The sequence below is a fragment of the Chaetura pelagica genome, unplaced genomic scaffold (genome assembly GCF_000747805.2).
Source record: "Chaetura pelagica isolate M959 unplaced genomic scaffold, ChaPel_1.0 scaffold62, whole genome shotgun sequence".
NCBI classification, from domain to species: Eukaryota; Metazoa; Chordata; class Aves; order Apodiformes; family Apodidae; genus Chaetura; species Chaetura pelagica.
Window position 1 is genome coordinate 31,762 of NW_009952438.1, and position 21,584 is coordinate 53,345.

Below are 21,584 nucleotides of genomic sequence, written 5' to 3' on the forward strand. Positions count from 1 at the left end.
GGCAGGGCTGGCGTGGCTGCTCTCCTGGAAGCCGCGGGGCCTGCCCGGGCTCTGCCCCCTCAGCCCCTGTGCCCTGAGATGTGTCTTTAGGGCTGCTCATCTGAAGGTGCTGTGGGAAAGAGCCCTCCTGCAGCTCCAGTTGCTTCCCGCCTTCGGCACAGCCCCGAAACAGCTGCCGTGTGCGTTCGTGCACCTTCAGTAGGTTAGGATGACTTTAGAGAGCTCTTTTTCACCCTGAATAAAAGGTTTTTCGAGGTGGGTGTTTTCTTTGTTCGTGTTTTCCCACGGGGAGCTGCTCCAAGTCCCAGTGCGGTACAAAAGCATTTCAAACAGCACCTTGCTTAGCCCCTCACCCCAGTGCCTCACAGTGCCTTATTCACATAGGTACTGCAGCTTAGAGAAGGTATTGCAGGATGTGTAACTGCTCCTGCTGTAATAATTCATAAATAATTTGCCCATACTGACTTCACTCATGAAAAATGAGCTTGCTTTCTAGCTAGGAAGGAAAGGCCGGGAAATTCAGGGGTGGAACAGGTGGATGATGGAGTTGGAGGTCACTCCGTTCCCTTGGATGTTGCAGTATCTCTCTGCCATTTATTTAGGTGAAGTGCAGCATAAATCAGATTTGGGGTCTGTGTAATCTGAAGGTCTGGGTCTTCCTGGGCAAGGTTTTTGGGGGGGTTTATGGGGTTGTTTGTTTTGGAGTTTTTTGTTTTGCTTTTCTCCTGAGTTCAAATATACTGATTCCAGATGCATGTTATGCATTTATCTTGTAGGAGCAACTGGTCATGGTGGAACTCTCAGGAATTATTGATTCAGACTTCTTAGAAAAATGTGAAAACAAATGCAAGATTTTGGTGAGTGATTACAGCAAAATAGAAAAAGGGTAAGTCTACTGACTATGTGAACAAGGCACTGAGGCTTTCTAAATTCCTTGGAGTTATTAGTACTGTGCCCAGCTCTGGAGCCCTCAGCATAAGAAGGACATGGAGCTGTTGGAGAGAGTCCAGAGAAGGCCACAGAGATGATCCTTGGGCTGGAGCAGCTCTGCTCTGGAGACAGGCTGGGAGAGTTGGGGTGTTCAGTCTGGAGAAGAGAAGGCTCCAGGGAGACCTTAGAGCACCTTCCAGGGCCTGAAGGGGCTCCAGGAAAGCTGGGGAGGGGCTTGGGACAAGGGCAGGGAGGGAGAGGACAAGGGGGAATGGATGAAAACTGGAGGAGGGGAGATTGAGGTGAGACATGAGGAGGGAATTGTGGAGTGTGAGGGTGGTGAGAGCCTGGCCCAGGTTGCCCAGGGAAGCTGTGGCTGCCCCATCCCTGGCAGTGTTGAAGGGCAGGTTGGATGGGGCTTGGAGCAGCCTGGGCTGGTGGGAGGTGTCCCTGCCCATGCAGGGGGTTGGGACTGGATGGTCTTGAAGGTCCCTTCCAACCCAGACCATTCTTTGATTCTATGAATAGCATTTGGATCAAATCTTTAATCAAAGAACTATGCTGCATTATCTTGGCTGTATTTGGCTACAGGCTATGCATGCTGTGGTAGAAATGGCAAATGGTCTTTGAATAAAGTACTTTATGTAAAAGTAAGGAAGCTTTTTCAGAAGTATTTATAAGCTAAAACCTTTATCCCCTCCGATTTCAAGCTCTTAGTTCTTTAGATGGTGCATTTAACACATCAGAAACATTGCTAAGTATGTTTCCCCAAATAACTTGAACACAGCTGGCGGGTAAAACCAAAAGCTTTCTAAGTTGTGCTGTATTTACAAATGTTTTTTTGCAGTTACTGCTCGGCAAGTTCCAGTGTGGTAAAGGATAATTGGGTCTTAAGCAATTGGTAAACAGTTTTGGGTGTTGCTTCCATCACTTAAGTTATTGTAAGATACTGACTTACTTTTCTGCTTTTATTTTGAGTTGTTTAATCACTTTGTATGGGAGGAATGTTATTTGCCTTCCAAAAATTCCAAAACCCACTTGGACTGTGAGCTGTGTAGGTGGATAGTACAAGTACTACTGATAGTACTTGTATATAGTACAGGGGAGGTTTAGATTAGGTATTAGAAGAAACTTCTTCATGGAAAGGGTAATTAAACACTGGCACAGGCTGCCCAGGGAGGTGGTGGAATCACCATCCCTGGAGTCTTTCACCAAAAAAATCAAGCCACAGCAGCTTCTGTAACCCTGCAGTTGCACTTCTGCTGCTGGTGTAATGTTGGAGGCCAGACTTCTTCACCTTGGTTGTTTTCCAAAGAATGAGTTTTCCCACTTTACAGGACTGGCATTAATTGGACCTTAGAAAACCACTTTTTTGGTTGTTTTTTCATGCAGATATGTGTATTTTTATTTGCTCATTTAACATTGAGATTAAATTAATTTCCCAAAGGAAATAAATGTTTAAAGTTACTTCCTATAATCTCAATCAACAGTAATTTGCAGTTTGTTCTAAATTTTTTTTGTTCTTTTTTAACATTTTCTATACCTGTTCAGCATTGCTGTGATTGTTAGAATAGGATCATCTGGTATATTCTTTATATTTAATATACTTAAACTAACCTGTAATATACTTAAAGGGACATAAAGCAACATGATGATAGCCTGAAAAAGTTGAGATTACATTTTAGTTATTTTTTTTACAGTGCACTGATCCTACACAACCCCTGGCTAAACCCTGTGGAACAGTTAAGCCTCCTACACAAATGGAAAAAAACTCCTTTCTCCCCCCACCCCTGATGTCTAACATGGCAGAAGACCCCAGGGTCAACTGTAATGACAAGATTACTTTTATTACATTTTTTAAAAACTACTAAATACTAATTTAATGTATAGTATATACTATATAATGTATAGTCTTGTTACTTTTTCAGGAGTCTCCTGCTCTTTGTAAGATCATAGCCTCTGCAGAATTCTCCCTTTCCATAACTCCTGGTTTAAAGATACACTTTTTTCATATGAAGTTGGTAGTTTGAGAAAATGTCACAGTTTGGAATCCATTCCTTTTCTTCAATACCAAAAGCTTTTCACGTGTATTTCACATTCACAGTCTTATGGAATACTTATTTTACTGTTATTACCTTATGTTGCTTTTTAAAACTATTTATCCTTTCAAGGAATTGCTGTAATCTAGATTCTGCTGCATCTGTCCTCTCTGGTCTCACAGCAAGACCTGACATCTCTGACATCTGTGCAATCTTGTCCCTCTTTTTGTAGGGAATAGAGACAGAGAGGCCCATTTTACAAGTGGACAGATACGTGTTTGCAGGAGAATATGAAGGTAGGAAAAATGATGTGGATACAACTCTCCTTTTTCATGTGTGCCTAAGAACTGTCTTAACAGCAGTTAGTGCAGTGTAAACAGAGAACCTGGGCCTGTAAGGTGCTGAAGTTCTGGGTGGTGTCTGTAAGGCCACCCAGAGCAGCACCAGGCTGAGTTCAGGGCTGGATTAGCCATGGATCCGTGTTCCTTGTGGCAGAGTGTCCATGGAAGGTGACTTGGGGTGCATCAGCTGGGATCTCTGCAGGGAGGATGCAGGACATAAAATGCATTGCAGGAAGTTCTGGTTGTCTCCTGTATAAGCAGCACTGACCTGTTGTGCGACCTGTAGTTCTCCCATTTGCCTTTTGGTGACAACATTGCTCTGCAAGATGATCTGGGGTCCTCCCTTGTGTTGACTTTCTGTGGCCGTGGTGCTCCTGTCTGGTCCTGAGTGGGCAATGTGTTTACCACACTGTGGGCCTTTGTGAGGGACTGTGAGTCAAAACATTCCCAGAGTTGTGCCAGGGGGGGCAGCATCTGCAGCTGGTGAAAATTAGTCTCTAAGACCTTCTCACTGTGTTTTCCATAGATACCCTGGGAACCTGCGTGTTTTTTGAAGAAAACACAGAGCATGGTAATTATGTTTTGATGTCCTGATTGTTGTGGTAGCTTGGGAGGTTAAAAATAATATTTGCCTTGTTCCAGTTGATAATGGAATTCACTATAATGATTGGGCTTTGGGTATTGTTTTTTCTCCTCTTTTCATAGTAGATGCAGAAGGCAACCAGAAAGTACAGCTGAAATACAAGTGCCACACAATGAAGAAGTTGAGTATGACACGGACACTGTTGACAGAGAAGAAGGAAGGAGAAGAGAATGTTGGTTAGTGCCTCTGCTCCCGTGCGCAGGGACACAGATGGATTCTGCTTAGGAGTGTCAGCCAGGGGTGGATTATGCTGAGAAATGTTAGCCCCAAGGAAGTGTTGGGTTCAGGAGCATGCAGGGAATTAGAGAAACCTTTATGCAACAAGTACAAAAATACAAAACCAAAAAACAAAAGCAGCGAGGTTCCTTCTGCCTAGTGCAGCCTCTGGGTGTGGCCAAGAGGAGATTCCTACAGAAGTGTAAAAACAGAGCAAACATGCTGACCTTCCCTGGCGTGTTTTTCTGTAATCTACAAGTTTTGTTTCTGTACCCTGAGAAAAGATGAATGTTGTGCATACAAAGCAACCACAGTGTGCTGTGAATTGGCAGGATGTACTGCCTGAAAATCCAAGTGGGAGGGGAATCCCAGCTCTGTTTTGGGTCTGTTACAAGAACTTGAGATACTTAAGTTCAGGAGATGACAAAAATTCCTACAGTATCTCTGATGATTTCCCTGTCATATTACTAGATGTTCAAAGATTTAGGTGAACAAACGTTTTATTCTCTTGAATTTGTATAATCTTTTCTTGGCATTTTGAGTTATATTTAAGTTATTTTAAGAGTCTGAGGGTGGTGTCTGACACCTAAATGCAACAGGAGCTGCCAGACTGGGTTGGACCAAAGGTGTTTCAGTCCTCTGTTGTATTTCTGACTCTGGACAGAAGTAAATGGTGGGTGGAAAGCAGGACGTGTACATGACTGATCCTCACTTGTGGTTCTCCTTCCAGTGATCAGCAGCTCATGAATAATTCAACAGGATTTTTCATCTGAATTACTATGTATTTAGTCCATAAAGGCTCTGTCATCTTCACTTGCTGTTTTGGACCTGTCAGTATTTTTTACTTCTGCCACATTTTGTGGCAGTTATTTTTCACATCACAGTTCTCTTGTATGGAAAACGTACAGCTTTACTGTGTGTTCCCTGGACTGTTTATTTCCTTTTGTAGTTTTTAGAAATATATTATCTGGTGCTTCCAATGAGCATAAGTTACTTATTTTGTTCACAGCATGAGGAGATAAGTCAATCCCTGTTTGTTTTCCCAGTACAATCTTCTGAACAGCTGCCCCCTCTGAGCTGTCTTCTCCAAGTAAAATTCTAGACTGTCTTCTTTTGTCGTGGGCTATTTTTTGTTGGGTTTTGTTTTGTTGTTGTTTTTTTTCTAAGTCTCTTGCCATGTGGCTTTCCTAATAATTTGCTCTCCACTGTGGCTGCTCTGCAGGGACTGAGCTGGTCACCTCAGGGAGCCATTTCACAGTGTCTCCAGTATCTGGATCAAACCCCTGAGCTACATGTCTTGGACAAGTTGGTTTTTCCTATGCATGTTATTGTTAACTTATCAATGGCTAAGTTTATCTTAATTTTAAGCTGGCCTGTCTTTATCAAATGCCTTTCTGTTATTCAGAGCCTTATTTTCCCAGGAAGGTTAAGGGTTTAAGCCCCATGGTGAGACTCTCCTAAAAAATGAGTGTTGATCCAAATTCTTGAAAGGCATGGTTCTGTCCCCAGTGACTGTGTTACTGAAATGTTGGTCAGGCTCAGCCTTACTAACACTGAACTTACACTAAGAAAAAACTGCTGTTACCTCTTTAACACCTTTTGTCACTAACACTGGTTTTCCTTCTCTGCACCAGGTGGAGTGGAGTGGCTACAAATCAAGGACAGAGACTTTTCCTACAGCAGGCCCAACACCATCTGCAGCTTCCTGCGTGAAAAGGAGGATTCTGAGGAGTCAGTTCAGGCCCAGGACAAATTGACTGAAGAGTCAGAGGGAGAAGTGAGTGGTGGAGGAAATTCTGACATGAATTGTAGTCTAGAGAAGCAGCACAGCTTGGAAACAGATGCCTCTATCCCTCTGCCTGACAGCCCTGCTTCTGGGGCAGAGGATTCTCCTGCTGGAAATGTTGCATTAGATGAGGTCCCTCCATGATACCAGCTCTGATCTTGCCAGGATTTCTTCATGGTGTTAATGGGCCAACTTTTAAATGCCAAATTTTGTAGACTGTGACATGATTTCGATGTATCTGAGCAATTAATAGTGGAAGAATGGACGTGGTGGTGTTGTGCATTGCTTTCAGGTCTGGATGGCAGTGGGGAGGGCTGAAGTGTTTTTGGAAGAGGTTGGTTGGAAATGTGTGTGTCTCTGCCTGAAAACTGGAGAAGAAAAGATGGTTACATCATTTTAAAACCCCTACCTTAGAAAAATGTTGATGTATTGTACAGGCTGGGACATTCTGTAAAAGGAAAAAATGTTTGAAATAAAGTCCTCAATTTTTTCAAGTATAGCTTCAGCTTGTGTGCCATGCTCAGTCACCTACTGTGTCTGTTCTGGAAGTGAGTGTTTTATTACTGGTTTGATTACTCTTCAGGTTGCTAAGTTTGGGTTTTCTTTAATGTCCTTTGTCCCCTTGATAGGGTCTTAGAAATCCTTCCTGTGGGAAAGGACTTCAAGAGGTCTCTAGTCCAGCTTCCAACTTGAAATAAAAGAGCATCAACGCTGAATTCAGGCCAAATTGCTCAGGGCTTTGTCCAGTCAAGTCCTGAAAGCCCCTGTGGACTAATCAGCACTTAATGAGGTATCTGTCACTCTTCCTTCCCCCTTTTCTACAGATAAGCTAATGTGTTACACAAAAAAGGTTTTTCTTGTTGGTTGGTTTGGTTGTGGGTTTTTTTTAAGAACTTCTTGGTTCTGATCTTCTGGTGCTTTTCTGAGAGCTTTTATGCCTCAGATCCTGTAATGACACATCAGTGAATCCCAAACTGATCCACTCTGGGTCCCCAGCTAGTCTGTGGGGTGATGTTCCCAACTGCTGCATCGTTTGTGTGGGCACGTGGTATTTCATGTAAACATTGAAGATGTGGTGCATTCACTGTAATGTTTTGAAAAGCACAGTATATTTTCTAAGCATAAAGGGATGGGGCAGCCACAGCTTCCCTGGGCAACCTGGGCCAGGCTCTCACCACCCTCACACTCCACAATTCCCTCCTCATGTCTCACCTCAATCTCCCCTCCTCCAGTTTTCATCCATCCCCCCTTGTCCTCTCCCTCCCTGCCCTTGTCCCAAGCCCCTCCCCAGCTTTCCTGGAGCCCCTTCAGGCACTGGAAGGCCAATTAGGAGTATTGAGTTTTTAACATTTTATGTGTATCAAACTATGAGAACCTTCAAAATAATGTTATTTACATTTAAAATGTTATTTATAACACTAAACCTCTTGTTTCTAGTATTAGCTCTAACCTTTGCAATCATACTCACTCTTTACCCATCTTTCCCCCTGGTTCCAGAGCTGCTGACAATGAATTCTGCAGCTTTACTGATTTTGTTCCTGTTTTAAGCTGGCTCCTGAAACACAGGCCAAGAGCCTATGTTTAGGAAGGAGACATTGTCATTCACTGCAGGCTTGAACAAAGCTGGGTGCTTGGTGCCTTCCCACAAATCAAGCACCCAAAGGAGATTTTCCATGACATATTTATACACAAAACTGTCAAGTTAGGAAGCTTCCAAGTCCATCCTCCTGACAGTGACTGGTCAGTGATCTCCACAGAGTTACAATGTGGTTCCATCACAGTTTCTGCTGCCACCCACACTCAGGGGAAGGGTCTTCACCTGGGCAGGGGTCTTTGTGACCTGGGGGTGTGATTTTTGGGTTATAATGAGATTAAAATAAGCTGAGTTCACCTAAACGGCACAACATCAAACTCGGAGCTCCAACCAGACTGGTTCAGCCATCCGTTTTCTTGATTCTAGTTCTTCTTTCTCACCTCCTGCATCCCTTAGCTCCAATTTTTTTTTGTACAGACCTCAAGTCTTCTCTGCCAAGTTGGTGATTTATGTGAGACGCCCTCAAAGCCGCTGATGAATGGAAGGCCTTGCTCAAGGCCTGGCTGCTGAGGTGCCAGCTCTGTGCCCTGCCTGCCCTTCCCACCTGTGGAGATGAACACAGAGCAGCATCCTGCATTTCTGGGCTGTCTTCCAGCGCCTTCACCTCAAAAAAACAAAGACCAACCGGCCGAGTATGTCACGGATGCACCGCCCCTGCTGCTGTGACGTTGCCACGCTGGAGGTTTTAGGCCGAAATCTTGGGTGTTTAGTTCCTCCTACGCGCCAGCTCGTGTTCCCTGGTCCCGACGGCCGCGCTGGTTCCTGCAGGGAAGTGACTCCGGGGAACCCCGGCGTGTCCGCGCCGGGGGGAGCAGCGAGGCGGGAGCTGCAGCCCCGCAGGGCCGGCAGCCCCATCGTCACCCGCCGTTAGTTTCCGGGCAGCGCCCGCGGCCCGCCGGAAGCGGCGCCGGGCGGATGTGACGTAGCGGATGTGGCGGCGGGAGGCGGCGGGGCGGGCATGGACGCGCTGGACCGGGTGGTGTGAGTGCGGGGGCTGGGCATCCCATGGGCCGGGTATCCCATGGACCGGGCTCCCCCCTGAGCCTGGCATCCCCCCCGAGCCAGACGCCCCCCGCTGAGCCGGGCAACCCCTGATCCAGGCGTCCCCCCTGAGCCGGGTACCCCTCTGAGCCGGGTACCCCTCTGAGCCGGGTACCCCTCTGAGCCGGGTACCCCTCTGAGCCGGGTACCCCTCTGAGCCGGGTACCCCTCTGAGCCGGGTACCCCTCTGAGCCGGGTACCCCTCTGAGCCGGGTACCCCTCTGAGCCGGGTACCCCTCTGAGCCGGGTACCCCTCTGAGCCGGGTACCCCTCTGAGCCGGGTACCCCTCTGAGCCGGGTACCCCTCTGAGCCGGGTACCCCTCTGAGCCGGGTACCCCTCTGAGCCGGGTACCCCTCTGAGCCGGGTACCCCTCTGAGCCGGGTACCCCTCTGAGCCGGGTACCCCTCTGAGCCGGGTACCCCTCTGAGCCGGGTACCCCTCTGAGCCGGGTACCCCTCTGAGCCGGGTACCCCTCTGAGCCGGGTACCCCTCTGAGCCGGGTACCCCTCTGAGCCGGGTACCCCTCTGAGCCGGGTACCCCTCTGAGCCGGGTACCCCTCTGAGCCGGGTACCCCTCTGAGCCGGGTACCCCTCTGAGCCGGGTACCCCTCTGAGCCGGGTACCCCTCTGAGCCGGGTACCCCTCTGAGCCGGGTACCCCTCTGAGCCGGGTACCCCTCTGAGCCGGGTACCCCTCTGAGCCGGGTACCCCTCTGAGCCGGGTACCCCTCTGAGCCGGGTACCCCCCTGAGCCGGGCACCCAGGCATTATGTTCGTCTGGTGGAGAAAGGTAGTTTTTAAGGGCTCCAGATGTGGTGAGGGGGCTGGAGCATCTGTCCTAAGGAGAGGCTGAGAGGTGGAGGTTTGTTCAGCCTAGAGGAGGGGTCTTATCAGTGCTTGTTAATCCCCAAAGGGCGGGTGTCAGGAGGAGGGGGGCAGTGACAGGACAAGGGACAGGGAGCACCAGCTGGAGCACAGCAACTTTCATCTGAACATGAGGGGAAACTTGTGCATGGTGAGGGTCCCAGAGCCCTGGGCCAGGCTGCCCAGGGAGGCTGTGGAGTCTTCATCCCTGCAGACATTCCAGCCCCACCTGGCTGTGTTCCTGTGGGATCTGCTCTAGGGGATCCTGCTCTGCCAGGGGTTGGACTGGGTGATCTCCAGAGCTCCCTGCCAACCCCACCACTCTGTGAGTCTATGATAAAGCCATGTAGTTATTAATTTATATAAGCCCTGTACCCCTGCTCATGTTGGTGTATTTCACCTATGTAATGCACAGTTCTGCTCTCTGGCTCTTGCCCACAGATGTGCTGTACTTGAGGTTTTCTTTTAGATGCCATTGATGGTCTTTGAGGAACTTTTTCTTTTCGTGGGCAAGTGTCTGAATTGGGAAGAGAGCTGGTGTGAGGGGAAACTTTGAGGCTGTCAGTAATCTCTGGGAATTCTGGCATAGCTTAGGCTCTAAACCAGCAGAAACTGGAAAGCCCAGGACTGTAAAATCACCTTTGCTAGCTAGAGGAGACAGAGAGGAAGAGGAGGGCAGTAAAACCCATTCATTTGTGACTGGGCTCTTAGCACTGAGATTAATTCTGCAGGTTGGGATTAGTTTCAGTCACGGAAACAAGTTCCTCGAAGACAATTTGCTCCAGTTCTTGTGTTTTGCTGTTCCTGTGGTGTCAGGTGCTGTTGTTAATACCAAGTTTTTAACTGTGAATTTGTTGTTACAGAAAACCTAAAACTAAGAGAGCAAAAAGATTTCTGGAGAAGAGGGAACCCAAACTTAAGGAAAATACAAAAAATGCCATGCTCATAAAAGGAGGAAATGCAAACTTAACAGTGACTGAAGTGCTTAAAGACATTGTGAGTTGTTGGACATGGTGTGCAGCCTTTCATTACACCTCCTTTTGTGCTACACCAGCAATGCCTTCCTTTCTCTTTTCCTTACAGTTGGCCTATTCTTTGCTGCAAGATCCATATTTTCATGCTCTCCCCATTCCCCAACTCTCAGATGGACCAAAGGTGCCATTACCTGCCCCTTGATGGAGATTATTTTCTTCCAGTTTCTTCTTGGCTGGAAGTTTTGAGCTTGTTTTCTCCATTATTATTATTTTGTTTGCAAAGTGTTGCAAGTTCATTTGAAAACAAGAGGGTTAGGTGCAGAATTGGGACTGGATCAGTCAGCTGATATCCCAGAATCCTGTAAGATGCATGTGTGTATTGAGATGGAGCTTTCAACCTCTCTTAAAACTTCCCAAGCCCACCTGCTAACTCTGTACCTGAAATTATTACAGCTGTTCCTGCACTCTTTTCTCTCTTTGTTATTTTCTTACCATTTTATTCCAGTGATGATCAGGCTGTTGGTCACTCCCTGTTTTTCCTCGTGCCCCTGGAAGCAGAGAGATTCCATCACATGGCTTAGATTTTAGGTGCTTCTCAGTTACTTGGTTATTTCTTAGTTTCTAAAAGTAAGTCCTTCAGTTAACTGGGGACCAAGATGCCACCGAGTTGAAGGATGTTATTGTGAGCAGGCTTTTTGGGGTGCCTTCTTTTGATTTGCACAAACAGTTCCTATATTCCATGTAAGTTGTGGGGTTTGAGAAAAGGCAGTGCTGTGCACTTAAATGTATTAGAGATAATGTGTTTAACTTTGTCTTTTGCAGTATGCTGTGAAGAAGCCTTTTGCTGTGCTGTATAAAAAGTAAGTGGTCTCACTGTGGCTCTCCTGACAAGACAGCTGGTGGTGATTTCAGAGCATGGATAGAGATCCTGCCTGACATGGGGGCTGGAATGATGGAAGGGGTTGCAGGAGGTGACAGGTTCATCATGAATTTCAGCAGACTAGGGGTGATCAGTGTTGGTGCTGACCCAAGTTCTGTGACAAGTGTTAGAGGATCCAGCAGGCTGGGACAGTTCCTGCTCAGGCTGGTCTGTGCAAACAGCTGGTAGGGCTAGAGCTCTTGGATCCAAATTCCTATGAATTTGACATACATATTAGAATGATAGATACACTTGCTCATAATGGGAGGCCAGTATCTGTATGGATGTAGAAGACAGGCTGGGAGAGTTGGGGTGTTCAGCCTGGAGAAGAGAAGGCTCCAGGGAGACCTTAGAGCAGCTTCCAGTGCCTGAAGGGGCTCCAGGAAAGCTGGGGAGGGGCTTGGGACAAGGGCAGGGAGGGAGAGGACAAGGGGGAATGGATGAAAACTGGAGGAGGGGAGATTGAGGTGAGACATGAGGAGGAAATTGTGGAGTGTGAGGGTGGTGAGAGCCTGGCCCAGTTTGCCCAGGGAAGCTGTGGCTGCCCCATCCCTGGCAGTGTTGAAGGGCAGGTTGGATGGGGCTTGGAGCAGCCTGGGCTGGTGGGAGGTGTCCCTGCTCATGCAGGGGGTTGGAACTGGATGATCTTGAAGGTCCTTTCCAACCCAAAACATTCTGTGACTCTAGTGCAGAGACATTAACTGAAATAGCTGAATTTAACGTTGGATGAACAAGCAGTTGCAGTTATTTAGTGTCAGTGGTGGTGGCCTGGAAGCCAGGCCCCAGGAGACAGGGAGAAAAGTTCTTAAAATGGCAATTGCAGCACTAAGGACCTCCTGGCACTATTAATATAGCTTATGGTTTGAATCAAAACTGAGCCTTTAGGCCTGGAGTTTCCAGTAGAATGCATAGTTGTGGTGTTCTCAAGTAATTAATTAGAAGGAGCAGCTGAGGGAGCTGGGGATGGTCAGTCTGGAGAAGAGGAACCTGAGAGAAGACCTTATGGCTGCAACTGCCTGAAAGGAGGTTGTAGTGAGGTGGGGGTTGGTCTGTTCTCCCAAGAAACAAGCAATAGGACAAGTGGGAATGGCCTCAAGGTGTGCCAGGGGAGGTTTAGATTGGATATTAGGAAAAAATTTTCACCTAAATGGTTATGAGGCCCTGTCCCAGGCTGCCCAGGCAGGTGGTGGAGTCACCATCCCTGCAGGGATTCAAAAGCCCTGTAGATGTGGTGCTGAGAGACATGGGTTAGTGCTGGGTTAACAGTTGGACTTGATGCTCTTAAAGGTCTTTTTGAACCAAACCAAAACAAATAAGTGCTTATCTGGGCCTGTTTGTGTTTTTTTTTAATTTTTTTTGTTTTGTTCTTGTCCCTTTCCTCTTGTCAGGAAAAATATTACTAGGCCTTTTGAGGATCAAACATCATTGGTAAGTGTAAACCAGACATCGTGACATTTTACTGCCTTAAAGTCCTGAAGAACTCTTGTCAGAGAATAATTTGCTGTTACTCTGAGGAACTAGATGAGAAGCAAACTTTCTAGGGAGCTTGGAGAAGCTGAAGGCAGGCCTGGTTACTGCAGGATGTCCCTGCCCAGGGCTGGCTGTGGTGCCAGCTGTGTGCCAGCTTCAATTTCCCTTTGTATAGATAAATTCAGAGCACATCTTACACTAAATCACCACAGCATTCTGCATTTCTGGGTTATCTTCCAACATTGGTCTGGAGGTAACACCACATTAGGTTCTCTATCTACTCCACCTGGAGAAAAGGTCTTTTCTGTCATTGTCATCCGTGGCTTGGTTTTGAGTAGCACCTTAGTCTGAAATAATAAATGGACCTGAAATTGCTCTTTAATAGGACTCTTGTGCCCAAGTGTAAGAACACTAGATACTTGCAGATGTTTCTAGATTTATTGTTGAGGGAATTAACTGGTGGTTCAGAAGCTGTTGGGCAAAGCTCATGTGGTCTATAAAGCTTGTCTGGGTAACTAGAATGAGGTGTTACAGCTGCAGCCAACTTGCAAATACTTTCTCTTCAGGAGAAGAGGTGGAAGGTTTCTTATGCAGAAACAAATAATGAGGAATTATGAAAAAGGACATTACAGATAAAATGGCAAGAAAAAATTGCCTGGCTTGATCCTTAAGATTGCAATGGGAAGTAAAAAAGAGAAATGAATTGTTATTTGAACCTGGAATCCAGCTGTCAGTTTGAGCTGATGTGGACATGCTCAAAACACCTCTGGTAGGTGCAGTTACTCTTCTCATTAAGCAGCTGCTAAACTCACATGTTTGTGACATGTTCCTTCACCCGACATTTTAAATTCTGCAAACTGCAACTCATAAGTTTTGTCCTTTTCCTCAATTGTAGGAATTTTTTTCCAAGAAATCAGACTGTTCTCTGTTTCTGTTTGGCTCTCACAACAAGAAGCGACCTAACAACCTGGTCATAGGTAATATGTCTCATCTGGAGTCTCATTTGGATGAAAGGTGTCGTTTGAAATGAATATTTAAATAGCTGGGTTTTCTCTTCTTTGCTGTCACAGGTCGCATGTTTGACTATCACGTCCTAGACATGATTGAGCTGGGTGTTGAGAAGTTTGTGTCCCTCAAGGATGTCAAAGTAAGGAATCCCTCGTGCCGTCTGGCAGTGACACCTGCTGGTGGGATTCTTGGTGCCTTGGCTTTTTCTGTGCTTTGCAGCCAGGACAGTTGTTCAAAAAGTCATTTCATGCAGTACACGGGGGTTGCTGGTTTGTGTACCCCAGAATGGGGGTTTTATGCTCTGCTTTTTATTTTATTTTGGTTGTTTTGAGCAAGCTCGCAACTGTCTTTTTTAAAAAATATTTGTTTATTCACAGTATTTTCCTTTTTAATTAAAGAGCTGGATTTACAAAATTCCTTAGTCAGGTTCTGCTCCTCGTAGGTTCCTCCTGAATTACTTTGAGCTCATCTTGAGAGGCAGGAAATAAAAAGAAAAAAAGACAGAATGTGACTTAAAAGTCAAAGAAAACAAGAATGAACAAGGAGCAGACAATTTAGAACTTTCTGAATTTTTGTTCTGTTTTACAATTCTTATTCCACAGAACAGCAAATGCCCTGAAGGAACAAAACCAATGTTGATATTTGCTGGGGATGTGTTTGAGGTGAATGAAGAATACAGAAGACTGAAGAGCCTGCTAATTGGTCAGTATTTTGGTTATTTGAGCAGTAGGATTGCATAGATCTGCAGTGATAGGATCTGTGGGGAAATGCTGGTTTGTCAATCAATGTTTGTTTGTGTTCAGCACAGAAAGGAAACAAGAGCAGGCACTTGTCTGTTTCATGTGACATGAATTTAAAGTTAACTAGTCATCACTAGGGCAAAAGAAGACTGGCCTAAAAGACTCTGCAGTTGAACCTTTGTGTTCACTGAAATCCATGACTTCTATGAGGAAATTCTGGCATTTTTCAAAAAGTCTTTACTTAGCAATTGTACTGAATCATCACTTTTCTAACCAAATAATGGGTCTGAAGTATCTAATTTGAAATCAGTGGATCGAGTTCAGAAAGTGGGATATTCTTGCTTACTAAATAGTCAAATCAGTATAACTGAGCTTTTGTTTTTATAAAAAAAGCATTTTCTGTTGGAAATGTGACCAGTCCTAACAGAAGTGCCATTGATGAGGGTACTAGGAAAGAACAAGTGCAGTAACAATCAGCTGTTGATAATAGCTGTGTCATAACTTCAAGGCAGGCTTGGAGCTTAGTACACAAACTGGCATCAAGTTGTTTTACTATCTCAAGGTTGAGGGCATTGGAAGATAAAGCACATTGTGGGTTTTTTCCTGGGGAATTACAAGAAATGATTGTACTATTCTTAGGGTAGCTTTTTGGGGCATAGCAGTCATGTGGTGCTGTATCTCTTGACACTTAAGAATGTGTCTTGCTTGGTAGAACTTGATCTAGTCAGTAGTGTGATGGGTTTTTTTGTCTTTTAATTAGTTTTCCTGGAAGTGGGTTACCTTTTTTTAAGCTCTGGTAAAATATTGAAACTGGCTGAAGAAGAACAGTCTTCTTTCTGTTCCATTCTTGGGTTGTACCAATTTATAATTGTACAGCTTTGCAAGATCTCTCTTTCAAAGAGCATAAATATCAGTTGGGCTGTTTTCTTTTTCTAGGCAAACAGGTGATTTGTCTTTATAAACAGACCTTAAAAATGAGATTATTTTCCCCCTTTAGTAATATTAATTTCTTAAAGCAAGATGTTTCATGATTGAAAAGGGAGCAGGAGAGGATAAAATTAACATCCTCCCAGTGTAGCTGACTGGTTCTTGGGTGTAGACAAAAGGCTAGTAACTATATAAACCTTGAAGTTGAGTGAATAATGGATAAATACAAAGATAAGTGAGTTTTCACACTGCATATTTGTATCACTAAATGAATATTTACAGTGCAGGAAGCAGGGGTGTGATGTTCTGAAGTGTGTCTTGCTCAGGCACCTGCACAGTGTTGGTGGTTGGCATCCAGATGTGCTCCTGCACCTCGTGATCAAACAGCTTAATAACTTCAGTGGTAGACACACATCATTAGATAGTTGCCAGCTAACTAGTCTTTCCTGTTCTATTTCTTGTGATGTTCTTTTGTCCTTTCTCGTCTCCTATTTATTTGCCTTTAATGGCATTGCAGTCAAATTGACACCTGATCTTCTTTCTTGAATGTACTCCAAGTCTTGATGTTCTGCTGACTTCTATGAAACACCTAGATGCAAAACAACAGACAGAGTGTGAAGGCTTGAGGGATCACTAACTAAAATCCTTTGGGTAATGGTTTGAAACATAGTGTATTTAAGCTGCCACTCTATTGCTGAGCAAAGAAGAAAAGTGTCTTTCTAACAACAGCAGCAAATGGTTTGTCCCTGTAGTGGTATGGTTGTGATCCCAGAGGGAATATTAGATAGCTGATAGCTTCTTGTTGCCAAAGCAGTGTAATGCTGGTGAGCAACCAAGCCTCTGTTGGCTTTTGTGGTGTCAAAAGGGTTTATGCATGTTTGGAGTATCAGCTTTCAGCGATTTCTTTGTAGAATTAAAGGCCAGGGTGCATTGTCTTCATGGTAACCAACTCCTATAGTCCAGTTAAATTGTGAAGTGGAAGAAGTTGTTCAGCAGAAGTAAATGGCAGCTGACATTTAGAGACCTGAAAGCCAAAGACATCCCATCTTTTGGTTTTCATTGCCTACTGATGTGGTAGTGTAGGACTTAATTTACAATCTAAGTCCTTGGAATACAGTTCATTAAATTCTAATAACTTTATACTTGTATTTATAAAATACTTTACCTCACAACACTGTCAGTGTACTAATTCTGTTTCTGCACACCCATTTCATCCTAAAAATGGCTGGGTGCTGTGTGACTTGCTTATTCACTTCATAAAATGTTGGTTTTCAGGAGACCTCTATTTGAGACACTGTTTGAGTGTCTCAAAACTTGTGGATTCCTTCTGGCCAAGAAATGGGATGGCTGGGAAGTGTCTGGGGTAGAGTTTCAACTCCACTAATGCTTCCTGCATAGCTTTCAGTGTTACCAGCTTTTGGATATTAATTGATACAAAAAGAGGGGCGTAGACTGATGTTCCTAAATAATTGAATAATTTAATATGGAAATGGGAAGGTCCTGTGAAGCTCTCTGCAGGAAAAAGTAAATTAGAAGTTCTGGAAGCACACTGAGAACAAGGGGGAGAAAGAACTAGGAGTGGAAAGAAAGGAGAAAGCCAAGTCCCTAGTCCAACCAAAGCAGGAGTAGTAAATTAGTAGTAGTAAAAAGAGTACATTAAAAAACCTTCAGTTCTCTGGGTGTACTGAGGTGTCAGGTTTCTGCAGCTGTTCAGTGGTGCCAGGAAACAGGAATTCCTGACTGCCTGCCTTCATGGGAAGAGATCATCCTGTGGGGAAAATGATGTATAATGCCACAGGAAAATATGAAGAGAGGTGTTGCCAATAAAACCACTGTAAATGTAAGCTTGTGTACCCACAGGTGGCTATTCTAGGGGAAAATAAATGCCAGGAGAGAGCAAAATATTTTATTTGCAGCTTTTCCTCTAACTACAAGTTCAACTCCCAAAAGGAGGAGAGAGTATTTAATTGAGCAAGGACACTTCCCAGCTGGACTCCAGAGCAGGTATCTGCCAGCAAGACTTTGTTTGGGATGTCACTCTGGTGCTGCTACTCTTGAGAAAGGTAGTGGTGGAAAAGACAACCAGCTGAGGGATCTGGAAATGGGGCAGAATGGAGAAGACTGATGTGTTTGCATCTCCTGGCAGCTCTCCTGTGTCTCAGTGTTGCCTGTCGTGTTCCTGAGCACACCTTGTTCCTCCCTCCAGGCCCTGCTCTGTCTCCCTCCTGTGCCCACACTGCACAGGTGGTTCTGCTTCTTCCAGGCTCTGCTGGTACAGGGTTCTTTTCACAGCCTGGTACAAGAACCTCACTAGAGACAGCTCGTTTTGTGTTTAACCTGGACTGCAGTGTTCTCTGTGCAAACTAAGCAAGTCTTTCAAGTGTCTTACAGCTCCTTGTTGCTTATTAAATAGAGAAAACAGTAGCTCTGAAATGGGTTTACCTGAAGCACAGAGTGTTTGCTGTGAGGAGCTATGAAAGGAACAACACAGCAAAACTTTTTTCCCCAAGTCAGAGAGAGAAAATGTAGGTAAGATAGATACGATTTGGATGTGTTTTGTGCTGGTTTTGAGCCCTCCTTTTATGCTTCCAAATCTGGCTCTGCTTAAGAATCTTTAGTATCAGATTTTTGAATTAAGTCTTTAAACAGGTACTTGAGCTGATGCCTTCTCCCTATTGATTTGTGTTTTGCTGAGCACAAACTGGCCTCAACACAGAACCAGATACATTTCATTTTTCTGACTTTAGAGTGAGATATTTAGAAAAATATTATTAAATATTATTGCTATTATAATAAAATAGTAATAATATTATTAATGTTATGAAAAATAACCGAAAAACAGACAATTCAGTTATCCCAATTAGCTTAATAAAGCTAAGTAAGTGCTCTGTGTATTAGTTTTTCTCCATGCACTCGCTTTTAGCTGGTGTGTATGTGGCTACTGGGTGATCTCTGAGAAGTCAGGATTTCTACATAGGTTTGATTTTACCAGAGCAGGAGCCAACATGTGCAATGTTTCCCTCCCCTCTTTTGGTAGAGCTGCAGCTCTATGGAGTGACTGTTGCCTGAGGTTCCCATGAAACATTCCAGCTCAGCTTTCCTAGAACCATCCCCTGTGCAGCCTTGCATAGGGGCAGCAGAAATGTCTGTCTAGGCAAGGAGCTCCCAGCAGTGATGTGACCCGGGCCCACTAGGAAGTGAACATGTCCCAGTCATCTGTTGGTTTGGTTTTCAGCCCAGAAACTGAGCATTTCTTCCTTTGAAATAAATCTTGTTCCAGATTTCTTCAGAGGCCCCAGCGTGCCCAGCATCCGCCTGGCTGGCTTGGAGCACGTTCTGCATTTCACAGCTGTAGATGGGAAGATTTACATGCGGAGCTACAAGTGAGTATGTGTTTCCTCTGCTTGCTTTTTGGTCCACTCGTCAGCTCTTCCTCAAATTCACCCTGCAGTTGTGCACCTGAACTGGCTTCAGCAAGCTTGGTTTGAGCCAGCTTGTTGTCTTCAAAGCATGGCATGTGTAGAGGTGTCCCAGCAGAACCCAGAGCAGGAAAATGCTCAAGTCCTAAACCTGCTGCTTCCTTTCTTGCTGAGCTCCCCCTGCTAGCTGGGAGGGTTGCTCTTCCACACGACTGGATTAGTGAGGTGGTGAAAAATAACCTGGTGAATTCAGAGCACTGTCTGACACTCCAGAGATTAGCATGTCCTCAGGCTGGTTTCTGGGACTCTCCTCACTTAGGTGTCTGTCAGAGAACTCCAGGTGGTTAGCTGGGTTAGCTGCAGCCAGAGATAGAGAAGGAAAATCAGGAGAAGGCAAGACAAGGTCATCTCTTGCTGTGTTGGTGTTCAACCTGGCAGCTCCCAGCCCTGCCTGAGGAGACTGGGAGCATTCACAGCTTGTATCCCTTCCCATTCTGGGGGCTCTTGTAACAAAGCACTTTTATCACTCTCATTTTTCAAAACAAACAAAGAACGTTCTAGGTTAGCACTCAGATTATTTTGCTGTAAACAACAGTGAGTATTTTTCATGTCTATTAATGCCCAGGGCAGTATTTTGAATTTGGGGAGTTCTGGGAGTTTTGAATTTGAGGTTCTGGGACCGAGTTCTAACAGTAGTACTGAGCATCCCGATGCCACTGGGGAGGGTAAACATTATCCAGGTTATATTTTGGGTGTGTTGAAATTGTGATGGCACAGAGGTAACATGCTATAAATGGTTATTGACAGACATCTTTCTCAATTAGCAGCAAGCAATTGTTTTTAAGTCTTCTGAGCTACAGGATTGAACCTGCCCTTTAGGAAGATGGATAAATCTTTACTACAGAGGATGAGGCTGTTTGTTTGGTTTTCCCTTCTAGGGTGCTGCTGAAGAAATCTGGCTGTAAAATACCAAGGATTGAACTGGAAGAGATGGGACCTTCATTAGATCTGGTTATGAGAAGGACACATTTAGCTTCAGATGACCTTTATAAGCTGTCTCTAAAACAACCAAAGGCCCTGAAGGTACGTACCCTGCAAAGTGTGCTACTGCCAGATCTATCTGTGAAGAAGAGCAAAAGCTGAAGGATTAATTATTGTAAACTTGATCAAAGCTTATTTTATAGAGGCCAGCAAAAGTTTCTGGGGCCACAGCACTTCTGTGGTGATCAGCTGGCATACAGGCTCTCCTCTGGAAATACAGAACACACAGAACAAATCTTAATGCCAAGTTCCAAACAATGTGTGTGGCCTTGCTTTAAGGCACTTGATTCTTACCAGAGCTCCTGGTACTCTCAACTCAGAAGTGACTGATGTTGTTCTTCTCTTCCAGCCTAAGAAGAAAAAGAATATCTCCCACGACGTGTTTGGTACAACTTATGGTCGAATCCACATGCAGAAGCAAGATCTTGGCAAACTGCAGACACGGAAAATGAAAGGGTTAAAAAAGAGGCCAGCAGAGAAGTCAGCTGAAGGTGGTGGGGTTGCTCCCAAGAAGTCAAAATCAGGTTGATAGGCTGGAACAGCTTTGAAAACTCTTTGTGCCTTCAAACCGAGTATATATATTATTGTAATATAAATGTGTCAGACAGTGAAGATTCAGCTGCTGGTAGCTTCAGTTTTATATAAAAGTCTTTTTACTGCTTTGTCATTTTGAAGGGAAAATGGGGTTGTTGAGCTTTAACGTGGAATTTAGTTATTTAAAATAAAAAAACAACATGATAGAACTTGCTAAGTTTTCTGAAGCTGAGCATTTGTTCTCTTGGTGTCAGCAAACATGAGCTAGGCAAGCAGGTGGCTCATCTCCCCAACAGTTTTATGACCATTAAGCTGGGAACCTTTGACCAATCAATCTTAAAAATTCTGTGCAGGACCAGAGTAGTGTATATGAGTAATATACACAACTTCCCTGTTCATTTATTGTTCATTTCAGGTTTTGCACAGCTGCAATAATCAATGAACTATGAACCATTTTCAAAAGCCTGAACTCAAAATATGTGTCTGATGACAGACAATATTTTAACTATTGCACCAAGCCCTACTTTACACCTGCAGAATCAAGATTAAGGTGTTTTTCCTGTGTTCATCACCATGGCAGCAAAGTGCCTGATGTTTGCTTTAGGCATGAATGAATCTTCACGGCTTCAATTTCCATCTTTGATGCTTGATTTGTGCCCAGAATGGAGGTACATGAAGCAGCTGTGAAAGGTGCAGGTCTTTTCTTCTGACCCTGCTTTCCTCCTCAATTCGTGCTTGTGAATTAGTGAAACACTCAACTAAGACTTGGCTAATGGAGATGAGAGTTTCAGAGCTTGGTGAGGCTTTGGTGTGGTGGTCTGTGTGCTGGAACATACTGAGAAGCACTGGTTTTTTCCTTCTGCTGGTCTCTTTGGAAGGTGTTATTCTGTCCCTTAGTGTAATGATGATAAAAGTGGACATGGTGGACCAAGAACACAGCAAGCTTGCTCAGCCTAGCTGTGGTTTTAGTACTTTATCCTTTCTTGTTAGTTTTCTTGGTGTAATAAGTTGAAGTGTCACATCAGAAAGAGGTGGTTTGTTATTGTTACTTGTCTCCTGCATCCTGGAGGGAAGCTGTTGGGCAGCTTTCTTTTCCA

At 44.7% G+C, this 21,584-nt stretch overlaps 2 protein-coding genes across 3 annotated transcripts; both read left to right on the top strand.

Moving 5' to 3' along the window:
* Positions 1-777: 777 nt before the first annotated feature.
* On the top strand, positions 778-6,208 carry GTF3C6 (general transcription factor IIIC, polypeptide 6, alpha 35kDa). Of its 2 annotated transcripts, none has more exons than XM_010008376.1 (5): positions 778-857; positions 3,202-3,265; positions 3,837-3,881; positions 4,019-4,129; positions 5,804-6,208. In XM_010008376.1, the coding sequence occupies exons 1-5, from the start codon at positions 789-791 to the stop codon at positions 6,097-6,099; spliced, it is 585 nt and encodes a 194-aa protein (XP_010006678.1). In that variant the 5' UTR covers positions 778-788; the 3' UTR covers positions 6,100-6,208. The 2 variants fall into 2 exon arrangements, with proteins under 2 accessions (XP_010006678.1, XP_010006679.1); XM_010008377.1 differs by having other exon boundaries at positions 783-857; positions 4,016-4,129; positions 5,804-6,099.
* A 2,299-nt stretch (positions 6,209-8,507) lies between these two features.
* RPF2 (ribosome production factor 2 homolog (S. cerevisiae)) lies at positions 8,508-20,710 on the top strand. Its single transcript, XM_010008378.1, has 10 exons — positions 8,508-8,530; positions 10,319-10,451; positions 11,252-11,289; positions 12,737-12,776; positions 13,714-13,795; positions 13,889-13,965; positions 14,429-14,528; positions 18,774-18,876; positions 19,851-19,995; positions 20,303-20,710. Exons 1-10 carry the CDS (start codon positions 8,508-8,510, stop codon positions 20,480-20,482), a joined length of 921 nt encoding a protein of 306 aa, XP_010006680.1. The 3' UTR covers positions 20,483-20,710.
* Positions 20,711-21,584: the final 874 nt, after the last annotated feature.

What these genes read in the sequence shown, in the direction of transcription:
- RPF2 (XM_010008378.1), top strand. Translation starts at nt 8,508, where the DNA reads ATGGACGCGCTGGACCGGGTGGT. An exon ending in ACCTAACAACCTGGTCATAG is followed by an intron (nt 13,796 to 13,888) that starts GTAATATGTCTC and finishes TTGCTGTCACAG; the next exon opens with GTCGCATGTTTGACTATCAC. An exon ending in ACTGAAGAGCCTGCTAATTG is followed by an intron (nt 14,529 to 18,773) that starts GTCAGTATTTTG and finishes ATCTTGTTCCAG; the next exon opens with ATTTCTTCAGAGGCCCCAGC.
- GTF3C6 (XM_010008377.1), top strand. Translation starts at nt 789, where the DNA reads ATGGTGGAACTCTCAGGAATTATTGATTCAGACTTCTTAGAAAAATGT. An exon ending in GTTTGCAGGAGAATATGAAG is followed by an intron (nt 3,266 to 3,836) that starts GTAGGAAAAATG and finishes TGTTTTCCATAG; the next exon opens with ATACCCTGGGAACCTGCGTG. An exon ending in TGAAGAAAACACAGAGCATG is followed by an intron (nt 3,882 to 4,015) that starts GTAATTATGTTT and finishes CTCTTTTCATAG; the next exon opens with TAGATGCAGAAGGCAACCAG.